Source organism: Budorcas taxicolor, chromosome 10, assembly GCF_023091745.1.
Source record: "Budorcas taxicolor isolate Tak-1 chromosome 10, Takin1.1, whole genome shotgun sequence".
In the NCBI taxonomy this organism is placed as follows: domain Eukaryota; kingdom Metazoa; phylum Chordata; class Mammalia; order Artiodactyla; family Bovidae; genus Budorcas; species Budorcas taxicolor.
The window spans coordinates 26,199,076-26,224,646 of NC_068919.1; the positions used below are offsets into that span (position 1 = coordinate 26,199,076).

Genomic DNA, 25,571 nt, shown 5'->3' on the forward strand with positions numbered 1-25,571 from the left:
AGAGCCCCAAATTTTATATATTTATTTAACCATTTGTATTACATGAAGTTGTCTGAAGTAACTTGTGCACCCATGAGTGACTTAAGAGATCCTCAAACTCAAAAGCTGACAACTCAGTCTCTTCATGGCCATCTTCATGTCTTTGTTCCTCAGTGTGTAAATGGCAGGATTCAGGATGGGTGTAACCAGAAAGTCTAAAATGGCAAGAAACTTATCCACTGGCACCGTGGGAAATGGCCACATGTAAACAAAGATGCAGGGTCCAAAGAACAAAACCACCACAGTAATGTGTGCTGACAAAGTAGAGAGGGCCTTGCCCAAACCATCTGAAGAGCATTTCCATACAGTGACCAGAATGAAAACATAGGACATAATCAGTAAAAAGAAAGTGCCCATGGATATGAACCCACTGATGGCAGTGACCATGAATTCCATTCTGTAGGAATCTGTGCAGGCAAGTTTGATAAACCAAGGAAGGTCACAGTAAAAACTGTCGATTTCATTAGGACCACAGAAAGGCAAATGGATCACAAAAGCTAACTGGACCACTGAGTGAATGAGGCCAATAGCCCAAGCACCACACAGAAGCAAAAGGCACACCCGTGGGCTCATGATGGTCAGGTAGTGCAGGGGCTTACATATGGCCACATAGCGGTCTAAGGCCATGGCAGTGAGCAGCACCATCTCAGATCCACCCAGGGTGTGAAGGATAAATATCTGGGTGACACATCCCTGGAAGGATATGGTTTTGTGCCCAGAGTACAGGTCAGAGATCATCTTAGGCACTGTTAAAGTAGAAAGACACAAATCAATAAATGAGAGGTTGGCTAAAAGGAAGTACATGGGGGAATGTAGATGAGGGTCAAAGGTCACTGCAAACACAACAAGGAGATTCCCTAGAAAAATTGTTATATAAAACACTGTAGAGAAGGCAAGGAGGAAATGCTGCACTGGTCTAGAGGTAGAAAGACCCAGGAAAACAAATTCAGACACCGAAGAGTCATTTCTTTCATACATTGGCTTTTTCTGATGACACCTAAAACCCAGAAACAAAATAACCAAAGAATTTATCAAATGTCAATATTTAAAGAAACAGATTTAAGCTTTTATCAAATTCAGTTTTATGAAGAAAAAAAATCTTCACTAACAGCCATTAATATGTTATGAAAATATCATGCATTTATTTTTTCAAGTAACACAACTAATGAGTGTAACTGATATCCTAATGAGTATCCACTATATTCTAAGTCCAATGTCAAGTTCTGAGGTGAAACAGTAATTCTGACTTTTGAAACTTTACAGGCTAGATCTAGATGGGTAGATACAGGTAGATATTGGTATTAAGTAACTTTAATTATAGGTACATCTCTGACAACTAATTTGAAGGAAATATCAGAGGGCTATGATAACAATATGACACATCACCATCATGCTTATTCAGGCTCTGCAAAATAGGAGTCACCGCTTTGGAAAGGCCATATGCAAAGGCCCTGAGACACAAAAGCAAGAATGTGAATGACTGAGATCAGGCTGGAGAAATAGGCCAAACAGGATGAAATCTTGGATCCATGATAAGAATTTTGCTTTTTACCCAAGAGCAGTAGAAAATCTGGGGGAATATTCAGCTCCAGCTTTATCATAGTTCTGCTTTCAGACAGTTATAAAAGCCTTAATGTAAAGAATGGAAGGAGAGGGCCAGAATAAACTTAGAGTGACCTCAAGAGACTATTGAGAATCAAATCACATCAATGTGGAGAGGGTGAATTAGTCAGTCAATGGTGTTGGTACAACAGATAAACTTGTAAATACATAGATTATTGCCTCTCATCATAAACTCAAGAAAGTTTCAAAAGGATATTTAAACATCTAAACGGGCAACAAACCAAAAGAGAGAAAAACAATATTTAAGCAAACGTTTAAGATAGAAAATTCATTCAAAGAATATCTCTAATTAACAAATGAGGAAGGAAATATATATTCACAATATTCAGTTCTTCTATACTTAGATACAGATATATACCTAGTTTTGTATAAATATCTACATGTAGATGGAGATTCCCTGGTGGCTCAGATGGTAAAGAGTCTGCCTGCAAATCGGGAGACCCAAGTTCCATCCCTGAGTCAGGAAGATCCCCTGGAGAATGAAATGGCAACAGACTCCAATATTCTTGCCTGGAAAATCCCACGGATGGAGGAACCTGGTGGCTACAGTCCACAGGGTTGCAAAGAGTCAGACACAACTATGAGACTTCACTTTCACTTTCTACATAGAGATCTCTTATATTGAAATATAAGCACAATAAAATAAAAACTGAAAGCACACTGAAAAATACATTATAAAATATCAGACAGGTGACTAATATTTCTATTATGAAATTAGTTCCTCCAGGTAGATAAAGAAGTGTGGTATACCAATTTTAAAATGAGAAAAAAGTATAAGACTACTGACACAGAAGATGTCCTAACAGCTGATAGTCCTAAAAAAGTAAAATTCTCACTAATAATCAAAGAAATGTTACTAAGATTGCGTTGAGTGCTATTCTGTACTAACTAATTTTGAAAGTTTAAAAATTGATGAAATCATGGATGAGGCTATGAAGAAAAAGTTATATTCATACACTGATAAAGAGAAAATAAATTCAATCTGTCTCAGTTCAGTCACTCAGTCGTGTCCGACTCTGCGACCCCATGAATCGCAGCACGCCGGGCCTCCCTGTCCATCACCAACTCCTGGAGTTCACCCAGATTCATGTCCATCAAGTCAGTGATGCCATCCAGCCATCTCATCCTCTGTTGTCCCCTTTTGCTGTCCCCAATCCTTCCCAGCATTAAAGTCTTTTCCAATGAGTCAACTCTTTGCATGAGGTGGCTTAGAAGATACTTTAGAGATAGATAACTAAACTTCAAAATTTTCCCTACTTATGACTAAGAATCTCAAGTCAAGTAAAAACATATACATGCTACTATATATAAAATAGACAAATAGCAAGGAACTATTCTATAGAAAAGCCAACTATACTTAATATCTTTTAATAATTTCTAATGGAAAAGAATCTGAAAAAGAATATATATATAAAAAGAGAGCATTACATATATATATACATGAATTAACCACTTTGCTTCCCTGGTGGCTCAAACAGTAAAGCATCTGCCTGCAACGTGGGAGACCCAGGTTCAATCCCTGGGTCGGGGAGATCCCCTGGAGAAGGAAACGGCAACCCACTCCAGTACTCTTGCCTGGAAAATTCCATGGACCTACGATTCTGGTGGACTACAGTCCATGGGGTCGCAGAGTCAGACACAACTGAGTGACTTCACTTTCACTTTTAACCACTTTGCTGTATACCTAAAACACAAAAAACTATCAACTATGCTTCAATAAAAAAAAGAAAATTTGTTTAGGATATTGGAACTAGATAAGTTCACAGTTAAGTTACCAGGGGCATTAATGAAAAAAATTTCCTAAAGAAAAATTAGAAATAACATTAAGGTCTGCAATGGAGAATCAGATCAGTTCAGTTCAGTCACTCAGTCATGTCCAACTCTTTGTGACCCCATAAACTGCAGCACATCAGGCCTCCCTGTCCATCACCAACTACTGGAGCCTACCCAAATTCATGTCCATTGAGTTCGTGATGCCACCCAACTATCTCATCCTCTGCAGTCCCCTTCTCCTCCTGCCCTCAATCTTTCCCAGCATCAGGGTCTTTTCAAATGAGTCAGCTCTTCGCATCAGATGGCCAAAGTATTGGAGTTTCAGCTTCAACATCAGTCCTTCCAATGAATAGTCAGGACTGATCTCCTTTAGGATGGACAGGTTGGATCTCCTTGCAGTCCAAGGGACTCTCAAGAGTCTTCTCCAACACCACAGTTCAAAAGCATCACTTTTTCGGTGCTCAGCTTTCTTTATAGTCCAGCTCTCACATGCATACATGACTACTGGAAAAACCATAGCCTTGAGTATATTCATAGTTAAATGATATGAGTTAAATATTCATAGCTCTTTTATCTTGGAAGAGCATTATTACTCATACGAAAAGTGAAAGTGAAAGTCCCTCAATCATGTCCAACTCTTTGTGACCCCATGGACTATACAGGCCATGGTATTCTCCAGGCCAGAATACTGGAGTGGGTAGCCTTTCTCTTCTCCAGATCTTCCCAATCCAGGTATCGAACCCAGGTCTCCCATATTCCAGGCGGATTCTTTACCAGCAGAGCCACCAGAGAAGCCCTATTACTCATATATAGGAACATAATTCACTGATATGAAATACATGAATAATAGACATTTTAAAAATGAGAAGTTTACAAGAAAGATATATAGGGAATCAATTTTTAAAACTTGTATGCCTACAGAAAAAATAGAAAATGCTTATCTTTAATTCTTATCACTAAATTGTTCCTCTCTAGGCTTATATGCGTTTATTAGTTTGAGTCATAAGAAATTGTTCTTTCAGTCAGTTCACTTTTGGTCAAATGTCAGTTTTATAGAGTTTAACCTAATACATGTTAGTTTTTTAGACATACTGTTAAACTACTGTTTCTTGAAACAAACAAACCAAATTACTGATGCTTGTTCCACATCTGAGTTAAATACCAGGAGTCCCCCACTTGCACTGCCACCACTAAGCTTTCCTCCAGGCCCCACACCACTAACACCCACGCTCTCTCTTGTCACTCCTCCCTTGGCACTCCAAACCATGCCTGGGCCCTCCTGTGGGCACAATCCTCATTGCCTCGGAGAGAAAGCAACTTAAGTCTGTTGGAGACCCTTGAAGCTTTTATAGCCAAGAATAGACATTCAGGCAGCCAGGCCAGTGAGGAAGGACATTGTGAGGGTAATTGATTGATGTGAAGCGGGTCTTGTAGCCAAAAGAGAAAACTGCAGGGGTGGTGCCAGGAGGCCCTGATACAGGGGCGATGAATGGAGAATTTTATAGCCAATAACTGGGAAAAAAAGTAGACTTGGACAGAACAAGGGAGAATGAATAGGACAATCATCAGAGTTAACTGCAGTGGGTGTGACATTTCAAAGAAGCTATAATCAAGTCTCTTATCTAAAAGCTTTGATCATGCAATATGCAGATTTTAAAATATACATAGTCTGGTATACAAAACAATGTTTATTCACTTTGTTTCCAAATGTAACAGAATACATAAAAAATTTTTCAAATTTGGTTTCAAAGATCAAAAGAAAGTTCAGTTTTTAAAAAAGTACTAATTAAAATTTTTACTAGTAGTAGGAAGTTAGGTGATTATTTTTTCCTGTTTTTCTCTTTTCTAAACTTCTAATGTTAAAAATGCATTATTAATACATGTCTCTTCATTTGATATAGTTCAATAAAAAGAGGAAATATTGGCATTAGTCAAATAAAGTGTTGCTTTTGATAGAAAGGTCAATATAGTAACTGCACAAGGAGGAGATCAAACTTTAAAAAGTGGGGATACATGCACAGGCATCCACAATAGAAACAATTACAACATGTACAAGTGACCAGTGAACATAATGGCAGATGCCCAGCCTTATCATGAGCAGTGACTAGGAAACACAGTTTTCTGCTTCACCGACTGACAGGGAAAAAGAAAGAGAAAGAGTAGAGACAGGTGAGAATGAAAAATATTACCAATATTACGAGGATTTCAATATAAAAGCTACATTATACATTGTTGATGGAATTACCAGTTGACAATGTTTATTAGAGTTTAAAACACACAAATCTACTTCTTGACATAGCTGTACAAGAGCAACTATTATGCTTATGTACCACTTATATTTATATAAAATGTATATATATTTATATATACATGTACACACACATATATATAATAGAATGCTATTGATACATGACAATCAATAGAGAATGCATTAATCACACTGCAGAATATATATATATATATACACACACTGTGTAATACTGTGAAGCTATAAAAATTAAACAGTTTTATATATACAGATTTAGAAAGATTTTCAATTTAAGGGACAAAAAAAAGTACATAAAAATAATATTCTGCCTGTCATTGTGGAAAAAGTGTTGAGGTTCTCAAAAAATTAAATTAGAACTACCTTTTCATGTAGACTTTTCAGTACTTTCATATGCAAAGGAAATGAAATCAGTATATTGAAGAGATATTGACAATGCTGTGTTCATTGCAGCACTATTCACATTAATCAAATCTGGAAACAAATGAATTTTCTGATGATTAATAAATGGATAAAGCAAATGTGATACACATACACACCACACACACACACCAAAATAATATTTGGCCTAAAAAAAAAATTCCTGCCATTTGCAACAAGCACAAGAGTAACTTGTGATTAAACATAGAAAAAGTGAGATAAGCCAGTCACAGAAAGCAAAACACTGCATGCTATTATACATGAGATATCATTGCAATTCAGAAACCTAGTTAAATTTGATGGTACGTGAAAATTCAGGATCTGTTCTCATGAGTAATCATAAGGTTGTCATCATTTAGATGTGAAGTCAAAAGTATTAGAGTAAGATATTTGTGTATGTATTTCCATAGCCAAGTATTAATTCCTACAAAAATTGTTACATGATGATCAATACTATGTCTTAAATTGGTAAAATGCTGATGGCAGTTTCTTATATGTATTTAAATAACTGGAAACAACTAAAGCAACCATCCAAATACTGGATTAAAGCAAGAGCCTCTAATGGCAAAAATAGAATTCTTTTTATGAAATTATGTTTGTACTTGAAAAAAATTTCCAAAACTGCACATCGACTATTACAAATAGTGGATCCTCAAAATAGGATACATGTGGCTTTCATCTCCTAAGGACTATCTTTCTGTATTATTCAAATGGTTCAAAACAACCTGGTATTGGCTTTTGACTTAAAAATGAAATTTAGTGTGAAAATATAGAATAAGAGTCCCAGATGTATAACCCTTCAAATTCAGATTGTAGTGATGGTAGTACCAATTAATCAAGCATTAAAAAACTGAAATAAAGTTTTACAAGTGTGTCAACAACTGTTTACTCATAGAAAATCACAATAGCTCCTTAACAGTAAGTGTTGTCCATAAGAAACCAATGGCCAAGAAAAAAAAATCTCTTTGTGGCAGTCTACTGCTAGGGATTATAAAATATATCTATCACTTAGCTGATTGATACTAGTAAGAAAGAAAATGAAAAGGAAGGAGAGAGAGAAGACAGAAGAGACAGGGACAGTAGAGAAAAGAAATAGGAAAGAATAGAAGCAAACAAGAAGGAATAGCAAACAGTTAAAAAGGGAGCAGTTAGAACAGCATATCTTAGGAGTGGTTCCTGAGTCTTTTTTGCCTGCTCACCAATTACAAACTCTCAGTAACTTCTCTCTTCATAATGCCTCAGCAAGGCATATAATGCAACAGTCTACAACCCATTTCCCTCTGATCTCACCTCTCCAATCACAAATCTCTTGAACTAGGAGGACTATTGCTCTTTCATTAATATCAGGGTTATCCATACTTTTGTTCTGCCCTATAGTTTTCCCTGGCCTTTTCTACTTGGCCGATTACTTCTTCTAAAAATTCGGTCAATTATTACTCAGTGATGGCTCCCTCTCTCCTCCAGTCTTCATGAGATATTCTTCCACCCTGCTATCACATCTTACTTGTGAGGTTCTCATGATAACTTTTCCATGACAGTATAATTTACAATTGACTAGTTTCTCTGTCTCCTCTGCAAAGGTATGAGCTTCTTGAGAGCAGGGACTATGTCTTAGTCAGAAATTCTGACCATACGAAATCGTGTGAATGTGAGAGAGAAGACAAGGGGTTGGATGGCTGTGGGCACACATGTGCATATACCTTGAAAACTGATAATAGTTTCTTGGTAAACACACTGGTTTTTTTATATTATTCTCATCGAAAACTAATGCCAGTAGAATTAAAAAGCAATTTTCATTCCAGAAATTGCCATGAAAAAAATGACAGGTCAAAGATGATTCACATCAAAACCAATTTCAAAGGTCCTTCCTGCTGCTGCTGTTGCTGCTAAGTCACTTCAGTAGTGTCTGACTCTTTGCGACCCCATGGACTGCAGCCTACCAGGCTCCTCCATGCAGGGGATTTTCCAGACAAGAGTACTGGAGTAGGGTGTCATCCTCAAGGTCCTTCCTAGTTTAAGTGAAATATAATCCAGATCTTAACATTTCCCTGTAAATTCAGATACAATCCAGGCACATGAAGAGCTCCTTGCAATCTGAAAAGTAAAACTTCCCCTTGGAAAGACTGGCACTTGTATAGGTTCAACAAGGTTCAACAAATGTATGTTGAATTGAAAAACAGAAATAGAGATAAGAAAGAGTGGGAGGCAAAGAGGTGGGGTGGAGGGGGGAGAGTTTTTGAAATGTAGCAGAGTTGCTGTACTTTGCCCATAGAGGGAAAACAGCTGGTAATTTTAACAGGCTATTCACTTAAATTATACTGTCCCCACTTACCTGACCTCACTCCCCAAAAAAGGCCCCAGAAAACAATATTTTCACTATAAATGAACCTCTTAAGAAGTGTTTCCCTCTTTGATCTCTGTGGTTAGTACTCCTTACAACTTCTCCAGCTCTAAAAACACTTTTGGGTGGCCCTTTGATGACTCAGTGACCAGAGTCCCCAGGCCGTTTATTATGAGATCTCTACCTTGAATTCCCATGCCATTAAGAGAAGAAAAAATATTAGAAGCTTGATTTAAAAAGTAAAGGTGAAACGAAGCTGTGATTAATAAACTATGACAGCATTATCTTCAAGGAAAGTCAGGATGTCCTAACATTTTAATACATATTGATAAATATCATTTAGACCAGTACTAGTGAAAAAGGAATGCCTATTAACACAATTAGTAAAAACTATTTTAGAATTCTATTAGAAGCATATTCATGCAATGTATTCCCAGCATCCCTATCCCTGCTTTTTTTTTACCTCATTTATATAATTACCAAACCCATTTTGGTCATGATAATATCTTAAAAACAGATATTAAATATGTTGGCAAAAGTCAGAAGGCTAAAGTTAAAACCTTCAAGTGAAATTATTTTCTGATTTCAAAGTCCATGAATTTAATCTCTGTGCTATGCAGCCTCTTTTCAGATCAATGCCATGATGTATTAAAAAGGAGCTCACATGCCTATTAAGCTTTTCACTTTTCTGAGTATCATACCTATGTGATCTCATTTATTATGTCTAACCAAATGGTGAGATGGAAATCCAATATTCTTCTACACCTGATGAGAAATAAGACTGTGACTTCGCAGTTAATACTAGAAAAGGGGAAATAATTTGTGTACCCTGGCATTCAGCACTGTGATGTTTTTTATTCATTAACGAAGTCTGGACATACTTAATATCTCTAACTCTATAATACTGCTCTGAAAAGCAATGTGTACACACAGAAGATCAAATATCACCATTCATATAAAATTTAGCATTATTATAAGAGCTACATTTCAACACATATTGCTAAAATTCCTTTTGTTAAATGCTATTATTCTCATTTTACAAAAATTTAGACTGATTTCTGTGTAACATTCAGCCTAGAAAGAAATGAGCAAAACTTAGTGCTGGAACTGTACCATTCTCTTTTACATCAAAAGTACATACTAGCCAAGACAGGTTATGAACAAAAAATGAGCTAAGGAAAAGTTAATAACCAAAGTCTTAATAGTAGTGGAAGATAATACTTGCTCATTTATCTTTTTAGTGTTATATTTTATGCTATCAAGATAAATTAACATTATGTAAAATTAACCATTTGAGAGCTACAAACCAATGGAATTTAAGCATTCATTATATTGTGGGATCATCACTTCCACCTAGTTCCAAACTATTTCCACCCATATTGAAATGTGTATCTGAAACACATTTGCGGCTGAATGATATTCCTCTGTATGGATTACCACATTTGTAAATCCATTCATCAGCAAATGAACATTTGGATGAACACTTTTGCCCATTGTGACTAGTTCTATATATTCATGTACAAGATTTTCTTTTAATACCTGTTTTTAATTATTTGGGGTTAAAGACTAGGAGCAGAATCGATGAGTTTTATGATAATTCTGTTTAACTTTTTGAGGAACTGTGAAGTAGGAAGGGTATCACTGCACTGAAATTTATTTGATATTTTTCTCATAATTTCACAAGAGTTATGGGTTCAGGTCCTTAAAGAGGTGGGAATACCAAACCACCTGACCTGCCTCTTGAGAAACCTGTGTGCAGGACAGGAAGCAACAGTTAGAACTGGACATGGAACAACTGACTGGTTCCAAATAGGAAAAGGAGTACATCAAGGCTGTATAGTGTCACCCTGCTTATTTAACTTATATGCAGAGCACATCATGAGAAGCACTGGCTGGAGGAAGCACAAGCTGGAATCAAGATTGCCCAGAGAAATACCAATAACATTAGATATGCTGATGACACCATCCTTATGGCAGAAACTGAAGAGGAACTAAAGAGCCTCTTGATGAAAATAAAGAGGAGAGTGAAAAAGTTGGCTTAAAGCTCAACATACAAAAACTAAGATCATCGCATCCGGTCCCATCACTTCATGGCAAATAGATGGGGAAACAGTGGAAACAGTGGGTAACTTTATTTTCTGGGGCTCCAAAATCATTGCAGTTGGTGACAGCAGCTATGAAACTGAAAGATGTTTGCTCCTTGGAAGAACAGTTATGACCAACCTAGACAGCATTAAAAAGCAGAGACATTACTTTGCCAACAAAGGTCTATTTAGTCAAAACTATGGTTTTTCCAGTAGTCATGTGTGCGTGTCTGAGTTGGACTATAAAGAAAGCTGAATGCCAAAGAATTGATGCTCTTGAACTGTGGTGTTGAAGAAGACTCTTGAGAGTCCCTTGGACTGCAAGGAGATCCAACCAGTCCATCCTAAAGGAAATCAGTCCTGAATATTCATTCGAAGGACTGATGCTGAAGCTGAAACTTCAATACTTTGGCTACCTGAAGCGAAGAGCTGACTCATTTGAAAAGACCCTGATGCTGAGAAAGATTGAGGGCAGGAGAAGAAGGGGACTGCAGAGGATGAGATGGTTGCATGGCATCACTGACTCAACGGACATGAGTTTGGGTAAACTCCAGGAGTTGGTGATGAACAGGGAGGCCTGGCATGCTGCAGTCCTTGGTGTTGCAAAGAGTCAGACATGGCTGAGTGACTGAAGTGAACTGATCGGTTCAGGGGAAGCACACCACAGGTGATCTGCCATTTTTGACATCTCCCATCAACTGTGTCTATACCATTACCATGATTTATGTCTATGATTTTGACTTTGATCAATGACTGAAATTTCAGGTTGCCTCAGCGTAGATTTACTTTCCCTGCTATTCACACTGTATTTTGAGAAAAGTCACTACACTCAGCCCATGCTTAAGTAATGAGGAATTATTTTCTCCTTGATCAGGGTTGCGTGCTACACAATTTATCTCTAATTCTCCTGCATGGGTGGTTACTCTTCTATTCCATGTACTAATTTATTCAATCATTTATATTAGTATGAAATCATGGATATTTATTTTATAATCTGGATTATAATCAAATACTGCTATTGGGAGCATTTTCATTTGGCTCTTAAGCCTCTTTGATATATATTCACATCAAATTTTCTAAGTTTATGTATGTTTGAGCATTTCCTTATTTCCTAGGACTAAAAGATGCTCCTGGTTTATCTTGTATCTTAATTTCCTATTCCCATAATAGCCATATCTCCAAAAATCCCTGGTTCCTTTTACTGGATAATGGTATTAGAAATATACACTTGCTTATTGTTTCTATGGTTTCATTGTATTTAGCCCCTCACAGATGACATGGCAAAAGCCTAAGACAATATAGTCAAAAATACAGTATCATAAAAAATTTCACTGTACTAAAACCTCCTGTGCTTCACGTATTCATTCATTCCCATGAACTCATGAGCCCCTGACAAGCACCTAACTTTTCACTGTCTCCATAGTTTTGCATCTTCCAGAATATCATAAAAGTGGGATCATACTATATACAGATTTTTGAGATTGGCTTCCTTCATGTAGCAATAGACACTTAAGTATCCTCTATATATTTTCATAACTTGATAGATTATTTCTTTTTATTATGGGTAATATCCCATTGCTGGAGAAGGCAATGGCAAGCCACCCAATACTCTTGCCTAGAAAATCCCATGGATGGAGGAACCTGGTAGGCTGCAGTCCATGGGGTCACCAGGAGTCAGACACAACTGAGCAACTTCACTTTCACTTTTCACTTTCACGCATTGGAGAAAGAAATGGCAACCCACTCCAACGTTCTTGCCTGGAGAATCCCAGAGAAGGGGAGCCTGGTGGGCTACCATCTATCGGGTCGCACAGAATCGGACATGACTGAAGCGACTTAGCAGCAGCAGCAGCATCCCATTGTACAAGTACTTTATTTAACCTTTAACAGATTGAAGGACATCTTGGATGTCTCTAGTTTTTTATAATTATGAATAAAGCTGTCACAAACATTCAAACACAGCATTTGTATGAACAGAATTTTTAACTAAGTTTGGTAAATACCTAGCAGTACTATTACTTTAGCATATTTATTTCTCTAAAAACAAACATTTACATTGAAACAACCAGTACAATGGAATATATTTATGCATAATATTATTTTAAATAAATAGAATTTAAATGTCCTTCCATACTCTGTATCTTTCAAAGAAAAAGACTCCTCCATATGTATATACTGACATGTGCACATGTAAGTATGTAACAGCATCGAAAAAAAAGTGAAATATAACCACCAAAATGTGAACAAATGTATGCTTCTGATGAAAAACAATTAGCAGCAATGGGCAGATAGAGACATATTTCCTTCTCAGATCTCTAAAGTGTTGGATTCTTGTCCATAAGGCTAAAATTATATAATATTTTTTAAAACTAAATAAAGGTAGGCTTCCCTTATTGTTTTGTTATTTTGAAGAATATTGATAATATTGCTTTTTGCATAAGTGCGTGCTCAGTTGTGTCTGACTTTTTGTTACCTGATGGACTATAGCCCACCAGGTTCCTCTGCCCAAAAGACTGTGCCAGCAAGAATTCTGGAGTAGGTTGTCATTTCCTATTCTAGGGGATCTTCTCCTTCCACGGATTGTCCCTGTGTCTTTTGCATCTCCTACATTGGCCAGAGAAATCTTTACTACTGAGCCACCTGGGAAGTCTCAATATTGCCTTGTACTCAATCTTAAATCAGGATCATTGCTCAAATAATCAAAGAAATTTTGACACTTTAACTTGTCTCTCTATTCTTCATTGTGTGTGTGCTCTATTCTTCATTAAAACCCCGTAAAACAAGCAGTCCAAGGCTGACTGCTCTACAGTGGGCATACTTGGTGTACGTTATTGAGTGAGCAACTGAGCACGCACACACTAACCAGTTCATCTCCCTCTGCTAGTCAGCCCATGTCCACTCACCCAAGTCATCTGGGACTAGAAATGGCAACTTAGTTCTGGAATACCGCTTTTCTTTTTTAAAAAGTTAATCAAAGAAATGTTTTAAAACTGTGCTTAACTCCACCATTAGAACTTTATTATTGTCCTCACCCTGACCTTGACAAAAGGCAAGATGACATTCTCAATTCAGAGAGACAAGAATAAAGTGGTCTCAAAGGAACATAACATGGGTAGTTTGAGAGTTTCCTACTCCAGAGGCCACTCTCTACACTAAATATATGCCTCACACTCCCGCATAAATGCTGGTCACAACAGAAGGTGGATACTTTGCTTTGATGCAATATGACTCTATTTCAGATTCTATTTAGAATATGGAGAATGCTTTATCCTGGGGAAAAAATGTGGTCAAATATGGTGTCTCTCTGGTAAGAAAATATACTCTACACTCTGTCAATTTCTCAACTTCTCCCTTAGTTCCTTTCCTCTGTCCTATTTAAGAAAATGTTTTAATACTATATTTCCATGCACATTAATTAGAGTGGTTTGGAATTATGCATAGCTTTCAGAAATGTCAAGGGTTTCTTCTCCAAGGTACATTTTGGAAGTTCTGAACTCTCTACATCATCAAAACGAGTAACTTCTACACAGTCTTCCAGCTACGTAGGTGTCCTCTTTGAGTAGTATTCAGGTCTTCACAGATCCACAATCATCAGGGTCTACAGTTTTCTTGAGTTAAGAAAAACTGTATTCTAGGCACAGATACATAATTATAATTAACAGAAATTTCCAAATATTGAGAAAAGTGGTGGTTACTAGTTTGACTCAGGAAGGAACCTGATAGAGATTATGGAAAGAAATCTCTCAAAGCCTACAATAGTCAATAGTTACCACGGAAATGGAATTACGCTCTTGGAACTGAACAGGAGATTCAGAATGACAGCACAGATGCAGGACTGTTATCAGAGAGCATCGGGATTGCATTCCAGTCATGCTATTTCCCAGCTCTGAAACTGTAACAGGTTACACTAAGACCTAGACTCAGAATAGTACGATATATTTCGTTCATTTTATTTGGTTAATGTGATGATTACTTTATAGACAATGTGGGTGAAAATTTCTAGCATAATGAGAGGTATTCAGAGAGAGTAACAGGGAGATACAAAGAAACAGAAAGGTTTAATTTTCCCATGACCCTGAAATTACCAGCTCAAAAATGACAATTAACCATGACCCTGAAATTACCAGCTCAAAAATGACAATTAAAGTTGTCCATTTTTAAAATTTTTACTTTTTAGTTTTTCTTGAGTTTTTTTGTGAGTTCTGCCCTAACTCATTTGATTTTATAATTATACTCTTAGAATCTTTACAGTTACTTCTACTTAAGGTAAAGTTGAAAATTACATGCTAATTTATATAAGTAATTTTAACATGTTAATATAGTTTTTGATATAATTATCCTAGTAGCAATATTTTGCCCTTTCTAATTTAACTAAAGTAATATTAAAAGCCCATTAAGTTAATATTAAGTGAAAAAGCTGGCATAAGCTTTTGTTCTTTGATATAACATACACCACCTACAATCTATTTCTTTTTCACTGAAGTGCGCAAAATGATCACAGTTCATAGTAAGAAAATATTCAATAAATTCCTGTTTACCACACTGGAAAAAATTAAAAGCCCCTCCTACATCTATAGCTTTCTAATTCTATTTTTATTTTCATACTGGTACCTGATAACTCCGTGGAGTCAAACAAAAACAGTATCATCAATAGCTTCAGTTACAGACAACAGGGAGCGTAAACCCAGATTAAACCTCAGGTCCACGGCATTGAATTGATCATAATTCTTGATTCATAGTATATTCACACCATTTCTAATGGCAATCTTAGATTTGCTTGTTTATTTAATAATAAAACTATAACTATGCTGCTGCTGCTGCTCTAAGTCGCTTCAGTCGTGTCCGACTCTGTGCGACCCCCTAGACGGCAGCCCCAGGCTCCCCCGTCCCTGGGATTCTCCAGGCAAGAACACTGGAATGGGTTGTCATTTCCTTCTCCAGTGCATGAAAGTGAAAAGTGAAAGTAAAGTCATTCAGTCATGTCCGACTCTTAGCGACCCCGCACTGCAGCACCAGGCTCCTCGTCCGTGGGATTTTCTAGGCAAGAGTACTGGAGTAGGTTGATATTATAACTATTATATTAAATAATTATAATATCATATAGCTAATAATATGTGCATCCTCATCCTGATCCTTAGCTGCCCAGAGTTGGAGTTACTTACATCATTTTTTAATACATAGTTATATATAGAAGTTCCTACAAAATACAGCATTTTCTATTGCTATTCATTTTATAAAAACTATGCTAATCTCTTTTTTCTTCATTATGGTGTCTCAAAAAGCTATATATCTGTCATTTTATATAGTTGTACTTTATTTGTTATGTTTCTGAATATTCCATTGTCCTGTTTATGTACATAATTATAAACATCTCCATGTATATAGTTGTAAGAATTTATCTCAAGCATGCAAATGAGACTGAAATTGCTGGACCATCGCATGTGTTAGTATTGAGCTCTATAAGAAAAGCACAACTTTTTTTCCAAAGTACTTATGTAAGGACATGCTTTCATCAGCAATAAATAAAAAACCTGCTTTATTCAGAAAATATATTTTCATTTCTTTCCTTCAGATAAAATTAGAAGAAACTGAACTAAATGGAAGAAGTAACCAGTCTGTAGTGTCTGAATTTATTTTTCTTGGGCTGTGTGATTCATGGGAGCTCCAGGCCTTCCTCCTAGTAATATTTTCTTCACTTTATTTAATCACCATTTTAGGCAACATCTTCATTGTTCTCCTAATTACTGCTGATCTTCATCTCCACTGCCCTATGTACTTCCTGTTAGCCAATCTTTCGTTCATTGACTTATGCCTTTCATCAGTAACCACTCCTAAAATGATTACAGACTTTCTCAAGGCAAACAAGACCATCTCTTTTGGAGGCTGCATGTGTCAGATTTTTTTTGGACATTTTTTTGGAGGGGGTGAGATGGTGTTGCTTGTGTCAATGCCCTATGACCGTTACGTGGCCATCTGCAAGCCACTCCATTACTCTAGCATTATGAACACACAAACGTGCATTCGGCTAGTAATGACATCATGGATCATTGGCTTTGTGCATTCAATAAGCCAACTAGCTATAATTATACAATTGCCTTTCTGTGGACCCAGAGAATTGGATAGCTTTTTCTGTGATATTCCACTGGTGATCAAGCTAGCTTGCATGGACACTTATGTTTTAGAAATGTTGATAAATGCTGACAGTGGGGTACTGGCCACCATCTGCTTCATTCTACTGCTAATCTCTTACTCTTGTATTCTGCTTACTCTCTGCCATCAGTCGAAGGATGGGGCATCCAAGGCGCTCTCCACTTGCACTGCCCACATCACAGTAGTCGTGTTATTCTTTGGGCCCTGTATCTTCATCTACCTATTTCCACTCAACATCACTTGGGTGGACAAGTTTCTTGCTGTATTTTATGCAGCCATCACACCACTACTAAATCCAGTCATTTACACTTTAAGAAACAAAGACATTAAAATTGCCATTAAGAGACTATGATGATAAGCTTATGGATTTCTGTTGGTATTTCGTGATCTCGCATTATAAGAATGTGATAATTCCCAATTCACATATGGAAACCATGTGTATCTCTTGGCTAAAGTTTTGTGTCAATTCTATAGCATTCCAGAATTATCAAAATGAGTGCCTGTTTGGGAAATTTGGCCAGTCTTTAGAGCACTGATTTTGGCTGTTCTCAAGAATGATTTGGAATTAACAACAATGTTAATGTTAATTTTACTATCTGTACTGCTACTTCAACACAGACCACCACACCTGGAAATTTTCTAATCTGTTATGCATTTCTTTTAGCAAAGCATTTCATTTGGATCTTCTCTCTCTCTTTTTTTAACAAGTTTATACACTGAATGCAGGGGTTTGTGCATGCTCAGTCATGTCTGACTCTGTGATGCCACAGATTATGGCCCACCAGGCTCCTCTGGACAAGGATACTGGAGTGGGTTGCCATTTCCTACAACAGAAGATTTTCCCTACTCAGGGATCAAACCCACGTCTCCTGCATCTCCTGCATTGGCAAGAAGATTCTGTACCACTGAGCCAGTGCACTGAATACTGCTATCTTTATTTTACAAATTGATAAGTTAGTCTATTGATTAGTTAACATTCTAGTTACCTTCTGGAGAGGTAGCTAAGAGGGAATCATTAAGTATTCCTAATCATATTTAGAAAGAAATTTGAGTCATAATCATAATCTGGAGAGAGTGTTGTGCCCCCAACATCATGTCTCAGTCATTTCTGAAACAGTGTCTTTAAGAGATACATATTCAACACAAAGATGGCTGTATTAACAACTTAGATATTTTGCTTTTTCCCTTCCTATACATAATTGGGCTAGGCAGTTCATTATACAGGTGAGTCAAAATATCTAGTTTTGGAATAAACTATCCATTTAATTCACTGAAGTGTTCACATAATCTTTAAGAACTAGATTATGTACAGAGTTTGTGAATTATTCATTACTACCTATAACAAAAGAAAACTTTCTTCAGAAATCTTCCTACTCTGGGCCTCAAAATTTTATATAAATTTATATCCATTTATCTGAAATCAATGGATCTAGATATACTTCAAATTTCACATTACTTTTTAAAGATGACATGGTCTTGCGTATTTTGTAACATTTCCAATAGAGAATCTCAGGAATAAACCCTTAAATAAAATAATTGCCATTTTCATATGTGTATGTGTATATGATATGATATGTATTCTGATTTTTATAAATTTTTCTACATCTGCATACTCAGTTTGTATACTATCTATTAACTTGTCTTCGGTAACATTGATTTTTTTTCTTATGCTTTGAACATTTTGTGTTAAAGCCACTCCAGTATTTTTGCCTGAGAAATCCCATGGACAGAGTTGCCTAGTGGGCTACAGACCATGGGATCACAAAGAGTTGGACACGACTGTATGACTTAAACAAACCAACAAATTCATAATTTCACATTTCTTCTCATTTTCTTTTTATTGAAGGATAATTACTTTACAGAATTTTTTTGTTTTCTGTCAAACCTCAATAGGAATCAGCCATAGGTGTATATATCTCCCCTTCCTTTTGAAACTCCCTCCCATCTCCTGCCCCATCTCACCCCTCTAGGTTGATACAGAGCCTCTGTTTGAGTTTCCTGAGGCATACAACAAATTCCCGTTGGCTATCTATTTTACATATAGTAATGTAAGTTTCCATGTTACTCTTTCCATACATCTCACCCTCTCCTCCTCTCTCCCCATGTCCATAAGTCTATTCTCTATATCTGTTTCTCCACTGCTGCCCTGTAATTAAATTCTTCAGTACCATTTTTCTAGATTCTGTTTATATGTGTTAGAATACAATATTTATCTTTCTCTTTATGACTCACTTTACTCTGTACAATAGGTTCTAGGTTCATCCACCTCATCAGAACCGACTCAAAGGCATTCCTTTTTATGGCTGAGTAATATTCCATTGAGTATATGTACCACTACTTCTTTATCCATTCATCTGTCAATGGACATCTAGGTGGCTTCCATGTTCTAGCTATTGTGAATAGCTGCAATGAACAATGAATTACATGTGTCTTTTTCAGCTTTGGTTTCTTCAGGGTATATGCCTAGGAGTGAGATTGCTGGGACATATGGTGGTTTTATTCCTAGTTTTTTTAAGGAATCTCCATACTGTCTTCCATAGTGGCTGTATCAACATTCCCATCAACAGTGCAAGAGTGCTCCCTTTTCTCCACACCCTCTCCAGCATTTATTGTTTGTAGACTTTCTGATGATGGCCATTCTGACTGGTATGAGGTGATATCTCCTTGTAGTTTTGATTTGCATTTCTCTAATAATGAGCAACATTGAGCATCTTTTCATATTTGTTAGCCATCTGTATGTCTTCTTTGGAGAAATGTCTGTTTGGATGTTTTTCCCACTTTTTGATTGGGTTGTTTGTTTTTCTGGCATTGAGTTGTCTGAGCTGCTTGTATATTTTGGAAATTAATCCTTTGTCAGTTGTTTCATTTGCTATTATTTTCTCCCATCTGAGGGATGTCTTTTCACCTTGCTTATAGTTTCCTTGGCTGTGCAAAAGCTTTTAAGTTCAATCAGGTCCCACTTATTAACTTTTGTTTTTATTTCCATCACTCTAAGAGGTGGGTCATAGAAGATCTTGCTTTGATTTATGTCATCAAGGGTTCTACCTATGTTTTCCTCTAAGAGTTTTATAGTTTCTGGTCTTAACATTTAGCTCTCTAATCCATTTTGAGTTTATCTCTGTGTATGTTGTTGGGAAGTGTTCTAATTTCATTCTTTTGCATGTAGCTGTCCAGTTTTCCCAGCACCATTTATTGAAGAGGCTGTCTTTGCCCCATTGTATATTCTTGCCTCCTTTGTCAAAAATAAGGTACTTATAGGTACATGGGTTTATTTCTTGGCTTTCCATCTTGTTCCACTGGTGTCTATTTCTGTTTTTGTGCCAGTGCCATACTCTCTTGATGACTGTAGCTTTGTAATATAACCTGAAGTCAGGAAGGTTGATTCCTCCAGCTCCATTCTTCTTTCTCAAGACTGCTTTGGCTATTCAGGGTCTTTTGTGTTTCCATACAAATTGTGAAATTTTTTGTTCTAGTTCTGTGCAAAATGCCACTGGTAATTTGATAGGGATTGCATTGAATCTGTAGATTACATTTGGTAGTAGTCATTTTCACAATATTGATTGTTCCCATCCAGGAACATGGAATATCTTTCTGTTTATGTCCTCTTTGATTTCTTTCATCAGTGTCTTATAATTTTTTGTGTACAGTTCTTTTGTCTCCTTAGGTAAGTTTATTCCTAGATATTTAATTCTTTTTGTTGCAATGGTGAATGGGATTGATTCCTTAATTTCTTTTTCTGATTGTTCATTGTTAATATATAGAAATGCAACTCTGTATTGATTTTGTATCTTGCAACTTTGCTAAATTCACTGATTAGCTCTAGCAATTTTTCCATACTATCTTAAGGTTTTCTGTGTACAGTATCATGTCATCTGCAGACAGTGAGAGCTTTACTTCTTCTTTTCCAATCTGGATACCTTTTATTTCTTTTTCTTCTCTGCTGTAGCTAGGACTTTCAGAACTATGTTGACTAACACTGATGAAACATTAATTTTGTTCCTGATCTTAGGGGGAATGTTTTCAGTTTTTCACCATTGAGAATAATGTTTGCCGTAGGCTTTTCAAATATGCCCTTTACTATTTGGAAGTATGCCCATTTTTTGAAGCGTTTTAATCATAAATGGGTGCTGAATTTTGTCAAAGGCTTTTTCTGCATCTATTGAGATTATCATGTGGTTTTTATCTTTCAATTTGTGAATATGGAGTATCACATTGATTGATCTGTGCATATTGAAGACTCCTTGCATTCCTGGAATAAACCCAACTTGATCATGATGTATGAACTTGTTAATATGCTGCTGAATTCTGTTTGCTAAAAATTTTTTTGAGGATTATTTAGTCTAAGTTCATCTGTGATACTGGCCTGTAGTTTTCTTTTTTTGTGTTGTCCTTGTCTGGTTTTGGTATCAGGGTGATGGTGGCCTCAAAGAATGAGTTTGGAAGTGTTCCTTCCTCTGCAATTTTTTGAAAGAGTTTTAGAAGGATAGGAGTTAGCTCTTCTCTAAATATTTGATAGAATTATCCTGTGAAGCCATCTGGTCCTGGGCTTTTGTTTTTGGGAGATTTTTGATCACAGTTTCAATTTCAGTGCTTGTAATTGGGTTGTTCATAATTTCTATTTCTTCCTGGTTTAGTATTCAAAGATTGAATTTTCTAAGAATCTGTCCATTTCTTCCAGGTTATCCATTTTATTGCCATATAGTTGTTCATAATAGTCTCTTATAATCCTCTGTATTCTGCATTGTCTGTTGTAACCTCTCCTTTTTCATTTCTAATTTTGTTGATTTGATTTGCTTTCTTTTTCTTGATGAGTCTGGCTAAAGGCTTGTCAATTTTGTTTATCTTCTCAAAGAACCAGCTTTTAGTTTTATTAATCTTTACTATTGTTTCTCTCATTTCGTTTTTATGTATTTCTGCTTAGATCTTTATGATTTCTTTCCTTCTACTAATTTTGGGGGGTTTTTTGTTCTTGTTTTTCCAGTTGTTTTATATGCAACATCAGGTTGTCTATTTGATCTTTTTCTTGTTTCTTAAGGTAGGATTGTATTGCTATAAACTTCCCTCTTAGGACTGCTTTCACTGCCTCCCATAGGTTTTGAGTTGTCATGTTTCCATTTCCATTTGTTTCTAGAAATTTTTTGATTTCTTCACTAACTTGTTGGTATTTAGAAATGTGTTGCTTAATCTTCATGTGTTTGTGTTTCTTACAGTTGTTTTCTTGTAATTGATATCCAGTCTCATAGCATTGTGTTTGGAGAAGATGCTTGATGCAATTTCAATTTTCTTAAATTTACTGAGGTTTGATTTGTGAGCCGAGATGTAGTCTATCCTGGAGAATGTTTCATGTGCACTTGAGAAGAAGGTGCATTCTTCTGCATTTGGATGGAATGTCCTGAAGATATCAATGAGATCCACTTCATCTAATGTAACATTTAAGATTTGTGTTTATTAATTTTCTGTTTTGATGATCTGTCCATTAGTGTGAGTGGGCTGTTAAAGTCTCCTGCTATTATTGTGTTACTGTCAATTTCTCCTTTTATGCCTGTTAGTGTTTGTCTTATGTATTGAGATGCTCCTATGTTGGGTGCATAGATATTTACAATTGTTATGTCTTCTTCTTGGACTGATTCCTTGATTACTGTGTAGGGTCCTTCTTTTTATTAATTTAAATTTATTTATTTTAATTGGAGGCTTATTACCTTACAATATTGTATTGGTTTTGTCATACATCAACATGAATCTGCCACGGGTGTGTACATGTGTTCCCCATTCTGAACCCCTTCCCACCTCCCTCTCCATACCATCCCTCTGGGTCATCCCAGTGCCTCAGCCCCAAACATCCTGTATCATGCATCAAACCTGGACTGGCAATTCATCTCTTATATGATATTATACATGTTTCAATGCCATTCTCCCAAATCATCCCACCCTCTCCCTCTCCCACAGAGTCCAAAATACTGTTCTATACATCTGTGTCTCTTTTGCTGTCTCACATTCAGGGTTATCATTACCATCTTTCTAAATCCCATATATATGCATTAGTACACTGTATTGGTGTCTTTCCTTATTTCTTGTAATCTTCTTTATTTTAAGGTCTATTTTGTCTCATATGAGGATTGCTACTCCAGCTTTCTTTTGCTTCCCATTGGCATGGAATATATTTGTCCATCCTCTCACTTTCAGTCTACGTGTGTCTTGAGGTCTGAAGTGAGTTTCTTGTAGACAGCACATATATGGGACTTGTTTTTGAATCCATTCAGCCAGTCTGTGTCTTTTTGTTGGAGCATTTAATCCATTTACATTTAATTATTGATATTATGTTCTTATTGCCACTTTCTTAATTGCTTGAGGTTGATTTTGAAGATCGTTGTTTTTTTGTTTTTTTGGTTTTTTTTCCCTTCTCTTGTATCTCTTGACTATTCAAGTCCATTTAACATTTGTTATGAACCTGGTTTGATGGTACTGAATTCTCTTAACTTTTGCTTGTCTGGAAAGATTTTTTCCTCCATCAATTGGAATGAGATCCTTGCCAGGTACAGTAATCTTGGCTGTATATTTTTCCCTTTCAGTACTTAAAATATATCCTGTCATTACCTTCTGGCCTGCAGAGTTTCTGCTGAAAGATCAGCTGTTAAGCGAATAGGGTTTCTCTTGTATGGTACTTGTTGCTTCTCCCTTGTTGCTATTAATATTCTTTCTTTGTGTTTAGTCTTCGTTAGTTTGATTAGTATGTGTCTTGATGTGTTTTGCCTTGGGTTTGTCCTGTATGGGACACTTTGTGCCTCTTGGACTTGATTGACTATTTCCTTTTCCATGTTGGGGAAATTTTCAACTATAATCTCTTCAAAAATTTTCTCATAACCTTTCTTTTTCTCTTCTTTATCTGGGACCCCTGTAATTCAAATATTGGTGTATTTGATATTGTCCCAGAGATCTCTGAGACTATCCTCAGTTCTTTGCATTCTTTTTACTTTATTCTGCTGTTCAAAAGTTATAACCAACATTTTATCTTCTAGCTCACTGATTCGTTTTTCTACTTCAGATATTTTGCTTGTTGAGACCTAACAAACGCCATGATAGGCTTCAGGGACTAAGGTAGGACTCAAGGGAAAGGCTGAGTCATTGCCCAGTGAGGTCATCCCCGTGGATGCCAGGACTTGTCTAATCAGCATACTCCCCATAACCTTGTTTGAGTTTATCAGGATGTAAAAGACATCCCCCTGCAGCCAATAAAGATTAGCCAATTAGTAAATACTAGGAAACTCCTGCAGCCAATCAGCCCTTGCCAACTCTCTGTTCTAAAACCTATGAATACTGCTGTAAATCTGGGCTCAGGGCTCCTTGCTCCACTCCACTGCATTGGATGTGGCAGGAGCCCTAGCTCGAGCTAGAAATAAAACCCCTTCATGCTTTTGCATTGCTGTGGATGTCTTATTCTCTCAGTTTTGGGGACTCGGACTCTGGGCATAACATTGCTATTGATTATTTCTAGAGTATTTTTAATTTCAGTTATTGTTTTGTTTGTCTCTGTATGTTTATTCTTTAATTCTTCTAGGTATTTGTTAATTTATTCTTGCATTTTCTCCATTTGTTTTCAAGGTTTTTGATCATTTTTACTATCATTATTCTGAATTCTTTATCAGGTAGTTTGCCTATTTCATTTTAATTTATTTGGACTTCTGTGTTTCTAGTTTGTCCCTTCATTTGTGTAGTATTCCTCTGCCTTTTCATTATTATTATTATTATTTTAACTTACTGTGCTTGAGGACTCATTTTCCCAGGATTCAAGGTTGAATTCTTTCTTCCTTTTGGTTTCTGTCCCCCTAAGGTTGGTCCAGGGGTTTGTGTAAGCTTCCTACAGGGTGAGATTTGTGCTGAGTTTTGTTTGTTTGTTTTTCCTCTGATGGGCAAGGCTGAGTGAGCTGGTAATCTTGTCTGCTGATGATTGGGTTTTTATTTTTGTTTCGTTTGTTGTTTAGATGAGGCATCCTGCACAGGGTGCTACTGGTGGTTGGGTGATACCAGGTCTTCTTTTCAAGTGGTTTCCTTTGTGTGAGTTCTCACTTTTGGTGGCTCCAAGAGTAAAGCATCTGTCTACAATGCAGGAGACTCGGGTTCAATCCCTGGGTTGGGAAGATCTCCTGGAAAAGGAAATGACAACCCATTCTACTACTCTTACTTGGAAAATCCCATGGACGGAGGAGCCTGGTAGGCTACAGTCCATGGGGTCATGAAGAGTCGGACACAACTGAGTGACTTCACTTTCACTTTCAGGGTTAGTTCTCTGTTAGTCCAGGGTCTTGGAGTCAGTGCTCCCACTCTAAAGATGCGGGGCTTTATCTCTGGTCAGAAATGAAGATTCCATAAGTGTTTTGTTATGGCATTAAGTGAGATTAAAACAAATATCCAAAAGCGAGAAACCAAAGATGAACCTCAGACAAATGGCAGTAAGAAAATCAGGCAAATAATAATTAAAATAATGGAATATACACATATACATATGCACCCATGAGCAAAGTCAAAACAGTCCAAAAAAATAAAGTACAGTAGATTGACCAGGTGAACAAAGTAAATCAATATTTATACTTACCAGTTAAGAACAAAGCTAACTAAAGCACAAACTGGAAAACAAAACTAAAACAAGGTACAAAGTGGGGAATAAAGCAATGAAAACAAAATTAACAAATATGTTGAGAGGAAACGAAAGAAAGAATAGATATGCAAATTTAAATATAGGTAGATGAAGAAGATTTGTATACATTAAAGATTAACTGCAAGGGGGAAAGAACAGTAGTAAAGGCAAGATTAACTGCAAGGGGGAAAGAACAGTAGTAAAGGCAAAGGAATAAATGCCAAAAAAAATAGGTTTTTAAAA

General features: G+C 36.5%; 2 protein-coding genes across 2 annotated transcripts; one reads left to right on the forward strand and one right to left on the reverse strand.

Annotated features, from left to right (window-relative positions):
• Positions 1-81: 81 nt before the first annotated feature.
• Positions 82-1,017, reverse strand: LOC128054049 (olfactory receptor 4F15-like). The gene has a single exon (XM_052646597.1). It carries the CDS (start codon positions 1,015-1,017, stop codon positions 82-84), a length of 936 nt encoding a protein of 311 aa, XP_052502557.1.
• Positions 1,018-16,145: 15,128 nt separating this feature from the next.
• On the forward strand, positions 16,146-17,048 carry LOC128054218 (olfactory receptor 4K14-like). Its single transcript, XM_052646834.1, has one exon. It carries the CDS (start codon positions 16,317-16,319, stop codon positions 17,046-17,048), a length of 732 nt encoding a protein of 243 aa, XP_052502794.1. The 5' UTR covers positions 16,146-16,316.
• The last annotated feature ends 8,523 nt before the right edge of the window (positions 17,049-25,571 follow it).